Genomic DNA, 5975 nt, shown 5'->3' with positions numbered 1-5975 from the left:
TTTTGATGTTTGCTTCTTGATTCGGATTTGGATGATGAATTAATGGAGAAGATGAAAATGGTGTTCTTGAGTTTGAGAGGATAAGGGATGAGGAGGTGGAAGTATCAAATGAATGAGTGGTGGGAAGTGGGTTGACTAGTTGACCTAGTCAACTAGTTTACCCACTTGGCAACTTCGGTCCCTCGAGTTTAAAGCGGGTGCGGGAATTAACCAAACGAGTATTTTAAAAAAAACGCTCGAGTAAACTAGTGATGTTATAATTAAATAACAGGAATATTAAGAACGTTCGTCAACGAGAAAATACGATTTTAAATAACGAAAGGTATTATTTAAAAAAAAGACGGTGTTAAAAATAAATTTAACGAAAAAACGCGGAATGTTACACTTTTTTCAAATATTAATCATTTTGGACAAAAATTGAAACACGTAATCCTTTTCGGACATCATCAAAACCCATATTACCTTTTGTGACAAATCTTGTAACTTATGTTACATTTTCAGGCCATTTGTCTTTTCATTAATAAAGCATTTTGTTCACCCGTAAACAATGTAAGTTTTTGTTAATTTTAGGGACTAAAGAGTTATCTATCTGATGGTTTAAGGACCTGCAATACAAATACTTATTTCAACAGCCTACCAACCGTCTATCTTAGCTCAAAAGCTGGTCAAAATGGTCGGAATAAAATGAAAGCAAGTGAAAACTAACGGAATATAAAGCAACAACAAACGCCGTTACCGTCAACGGCGACTTCATATAATCAACGGAAATGGCGAAACGACGAAACCTAAAAACAACGGCAGCAATCATCGTAATTCTTCTCTGTCTCGTTGCTTTCTCCACAGTTTTCGCTCCTCTTCCTTCTCCTTTCTCCAATTCCTTCAAATCACACAATCAACATCATCATAAACATAAAGTAAGTTATTAAACCCTAGAAACTGTATGATCATGTTTAATTAGCGATAACTGTGAGTTAATAGTCGATTGCCAGATGTTAATTTTAAAATTCAACAGGTGGTTGATAATGTTAATGATCGGAGATTTGAAATTAATAGTGATATGTTCTGGAAAGATGGAAAGCAGTTTCAGATAATCGGTGGTGACTTACATTACTTCCGTACTCTCCCTGCGGTACAAATATAATTATAATATAAATATTATATTTGGAATATTATTTAATGTTAATATATTATTATCATTATTATTATATTATTGTTGGAGTGCAGTATTGGGAAGATAGGTTATTAAGAGCAAAGGCGTTGGGTTTAAATGCAATTCAAACTTATGTTCCTTGGAATTTACATGAACCAAAAGAGGGGAAAATAGATTTTAATGGCATTGCAGATATCTTTTCGTTTATCGAGTTGTGTCACAAGTTAGATTTGCTTGTCTTGTTACGGCCCGGGCCTTACATATGTGCAGGTTAAAGCAGATTACTAAATTTGAATGTTTGAATAAACCTTGATATAATGCTATTAAATACGTAACGTAAGAACTTTTTTAATTGTAGAATGGGATTTTGGCGGATTCCCTGCTTGGTTACTTAATAAAGAACCAGCTCTCAAACTAAGATCCTCAGACCCGGCGTACCTTGCTTTGGTAAATATTTCTATCTTTCTTTTATATTTGATCATTGTTACATGTTGTATGCGTATGATATATGTAATAAATTTTAATTATGAGCTATTGTAGGTTGATAGCTGGTGGGGAATACTACTTCCTAAAATCGCTCATCTTCTTTACCACAAAGGTGGGCCCATAATCATGGTTCAGGTAGATATACCTTTTAGTGTATCTTAATTCTTCTGTTCGAAAATGATGACCAGTTTAATTACTTTCCTCATTTAGACCTGCACCGTTCACAAATGTTTTTAACACATGTTGATTGTGAGTGCAGATTGAGAATGAATTTGGTTCGTACGGAGACGACAAAGCTTATCTGCATCATCTGGTCAACTTAGCACGGTCCCACCTCGGCGATGATGTAATTTTGTAAGTTAATGTAGTACGGCAGACGGTATCGGCTTGTATATTATTATGTATTTCATATATAACAAAATGTGTATACAGATATACTACGGATGGAGGCACTAGAGAGACGCTCACAAAAGGAACTATAAGCGGAGATACTGTATTTTCAGGTAAGGTTTTTGATATTTATTCATTTATAATTATGTGGTTTACAGTTTATGTTTTTAACATAAAGAAGGTTAATTGCAGCCGTTGATTTTTCAACTGGAGAGGATCCATGGCCTATATTCAAGTTGCAAAAAGCATATAATGCTCCAGGAAAATCACCACCCCTTTCTGCGTAGGTATCTAATTTTTAATTCGCGTGGTAATTCTTTTAGTTATTTTTTATTTTAGGATGCTAAAAATGATACTATTTCAGAGAATTTTACACTGGTTGGCTTACCCATTGGGGAGAGAATATAGCTAAGACGGATGCAACTTCTACAGCATCTGCCCTGGAAACTATTCTGTCAAGGAATGGTTCTGCCGTGCTTTATGTATGCTATCAAAATTTAATGTGGCAATATAATATGATTTGTTTTCTTAACAAATGGGTTGATTTGGGTCATGTTTTATTTATTTACAATGGTTCAAAACGGAGTAAATTTTGCCAAAAAAAAAAAAGTTATTCCCAATGCATGCAGCCTCCTGACGTATTTCTATAAAAAAAAATAATGTATATAATGCAATAATAATGTATGATTGTGGTTTTATATGATTTATGTAATGATATATAATGCAATAATAATGTATGATCTTTTAATTTAGAAAAGTTAGGTGTTTCGGTTCAATCCTACCGGAGCTTAAAGACACCTGTTTGAACCAAACCCAACTCACTCATTTTTCCACTTAAAAAAAAACTATAAGACATCTCTAATCATTATTTACATGATGCGGTGTTGTCAATTATAGATGGCTCACGGTGGAACCAATTTTGGATTTTATAGTGGCGCAAACGCAGGTCAGGAATCTGACTATACCGCTGACCTTACATCCTATGATTATGTGAGAACCTCATTATCCACGTCACAGTTTTTGTATAAATTAAAAAATATTTCAAATTTCCGTTTCTCACAATTGGGCACAATTTCTTCTTGTAGGATGCACCTATTAGTGAATCTGGTGATGTGGATGGTGCAAAATTCAAAGGTACTCTAATATCTCCCCCTACAATTAGTTTTCTATGATACTAATATTAGTTTTATAATTATGACATTTTGTTTTTCAGCATTGCGTAGGGTTATAACCAAGTACAGTGCAGTTTCCATTCCACCAGTTCCTTCGAATAACGAGAAGACAGGATATGGTCGCATTCGTCTACAAAAAACATCATCTTTATTCGATACGTTGGATAGTGACTTATCCGTTAAAGCTATCCAATCTGAGAAGCCGATTTCAATGGAGGCTGCAGGCCAGGTATTCATTCTATGTTCATCTCAAAAGCCATGTAAAATTTATGTTTTCTGACCTCATTGCTCATTTTCAGATGTTTGGATTTTTATTATACGCCTCTGAATACGTAGCTAAGGGCAAGGGGAACACTTTGTCCATACCAAAGGTAATCTCCAGTCACCAACCCAACCTGGCCCCACACAACCCGTTCTAACCCATATAAATCCATCCTTTTTGACCATTTAGCCAACCCACCAATGTTTCTAAAATATTTATATTCTTACTAAAATATTTAAATCGCCTTCTCGTTTTGAATTTCAGGTGCATGACAGAGCTCAAGTGTACGTTAGATGTCTCTCTGAGGATAAGATAGAACGACCACAATATGTTGCCACAATTAATCGATGGTCTAACAAGCCTGTTAATCTTCCTAATGCTGAATGTTCTTCTAGTAGTAGATTGTTGTTAATCTTGGTAAATAGTCCCGTTGACTTGTTCCCTAATTTGGTCAACTTTTCTTTTTACCATTCATAGTTTTTCAACTGTATTCTGTGATCTTTTTTTTTAACATTTTTTTGTTGTTAATAGGTTGAAAATATGGGTCGTATTAATTATGGTCAGTACTTGTTCGATAGCAAGGTAGAATTTCCAACGTTAAATCCCTGTGCTCATATATTTAGGCTAATTTATAAATAATAGGATGATGCTGATAATTTATGATCTTGTTTTATATAGGGCATACTGTCTGCAGTATACTTGGATGGAAAACCTCTGCTGAACTGGAAAATGTTACCGATTCCTCTCGGAAATTTAAATGACTCCCCAAAAGTCAACCCTGTTTTCAACAAGTCATATACTAATTTGGCAGCATTTTCTGCTCGTAAAAGCCTGAAAAGCAGTCTAGGTACATTCCAACTTCCAATATCTTTAGATGCAACTAGAGTAGGGAATTTATACGCATTATTGATTTGGGTTACTTGTAGAGTTAGTGAAAAATAATAATCTATTTTTATTCGAGGAAGTTCTTATAATCGACATTATAAAATCGTTATAACTCTGTTTTGACAGGCGTTTTTTTTTTTTTTTTCCCTTTCTTTTTTGCAGGAGTAAGTTTAAAAGAACCGGCTTTTTATAGTGGTAGTTTTATTGTTGACAAAGTTACGGACACTTACATGTCATTCAATGGATGGGGTAAAGGGGTAGCATTTATGAATGACTTCAATATCGGGAGATTCTGGCCGGTATGATTGTGTTATTATTTATTTTTATTATCCTCTTGATATAGTAATCCTAAGCCTAAGCCGCCTAAATAAATTTGAGCTTTTTTTGGGTTCCTTTTGCAGTCCTTTGGGCCCCAGTGTAACCTCTATGTCCCTGCACTAATTCTTCATCATGGAAAAAACGTATTGGTATGAGCCTAATTATCTAACGGTTTTTGTTTGTGTGGTTGAGATGAATATGCATGTCTTAGTATGCCTCTCTGTAAAGGTTTCAAAATGGGTGGGTCGGATAAACTTGGTGCAGGTCAAAACGTGCCGGGTCAGGTTGTGTTCGCCTGAATTTTTCTCTTCTTTTAAAAAAAATTCACATGAATTTTCTAATAAAAATTATATGTCCACATTAATCTATTTTATAATAATGATGATCTAGGAGATTTTAGTAATCAAAAATACACTTTGGTAACCTTTCGACCTATTTGACCCGTTTCCTTTTAAGCAAATTCTTTTATTTTTACCTATTTGACCTTCGAAGATTAAACAAAGCCAGAATCTTAAATCTTAAAAACTACTGTACTAATTGCATCTTAACCTGTTTTATTAATTTATATGCAATTTCAACGTCTCTACATAGGTGTTACTTGAGTTGGAGAGTCCAGAACCCGAGCTCGTGGTAAATTCAGTTGACCAACAAGATTTCACTTGCGGTTCAAAAAATTTAAGGGTGCGTCAGCTATAAAATTGATTTACCGCCCGGCTTCAAAGACAATATTGTGGAATATAGTGTTTAGTCCAGACTCAACATTTGTGATGTTCAGTTAACAAACAACAAAGAATGCATATTGTATTGTAATTGTAATTGTAATGTAATATACGAAGTATATATCCTGGGACAAAGAGAGCATTAAAATGAACCATTTTGGTTATCATGCTAGTTGTAACATGTCCGCATGTGTTGCAATAATGTTGGATTCTAAAAATGCTTTTCCAAATTATTAAATGATTTATGATTAATATTGGCATTCCTCTTGGCCTTGGTGTCAGTTCGTCATTTTATATTCGTTTAGTACTACTTTTTTGATGGACCCAACAAGAGCTGAAGTACACGACGTCGTTTCTTCCACCGACAGTGACTAAGTTGACTACTTCCTTTAATGGGCTCATGATGTGCAACGCAACTTACACAAGTTTTTTTATTTTTAGTTCTTGTCCAACTGAGTACTGTTTTTGAAAGTTAAGTTTTCATAATTCAAGTCATAAACACAAATTCTATTTGACGCGGTGTTCATTTTAGGGCACATTAAATAAAAATATTCTCTATTGTTTTTTTTTTAATTGATTTTATTAAAATCCAG

The 5975-nt window shown here is 34.2% G+C and overlaps 1 protein-coding gene across 1 annotated transcript; it reads left to right on the top strand.

Moving 5' to 3' along the window:
* The first annotated feature begins 664 nt into the window (after positions 1–664).
* On the top strand, positions 665–5480 carry LOC139892719 (beta-galactosidase 17). The gene is made up of 19 exons (XM_071875836.1): positions 665–914; positions 1013–1129; positions 1225–1420; positions 1509–1597; positions 1691–1771; positions 1896–1990; positions 2069–2139; positions 2219–2309; positions 2391–2508; positions 2924–3016; positions 3112–3160; positions 3240–3427; positions 3498–3569; positions 3725–3877; positions 3992–4042; positions 4139–4307; positions 4508–4644; positions 4747–4812; positions 5255–5480. The coding sequence occupies exons 1-19, from the start codon at positions 768–770 to the stop codon at positions 5357–5359; spliced, it is 2088 nt and encodes a 695-aa protein (XP_071731937.1). The 5' UTR covers positions 665–767; the 3' UTR covers positions 5360–5480.
* Positions 5481–5975: the final 495 nt, after the last annotated feature.

The sequence above is a fragment of the Rutidosis leptorrhynchoides genome, chromosome 2 (genome assembly GCF_046630445.1).
Source record: "Rutidosis leptorrhynchoides isolate AG116_Rl617_1_P2 chromosome 2, CSIRO_AGI_Rlap_v1, whole genome shotgun sequence".
NCBI lineage: Eukaryota > Viridiplantae > Streptophyta > Magnoliopsida > Asterales > Asteraceae > Rutidosis > Rutidosis leptorrhynchoides.
This window is presented reverse-complemented; position numbering and strand designations above follow the sequence as displayed.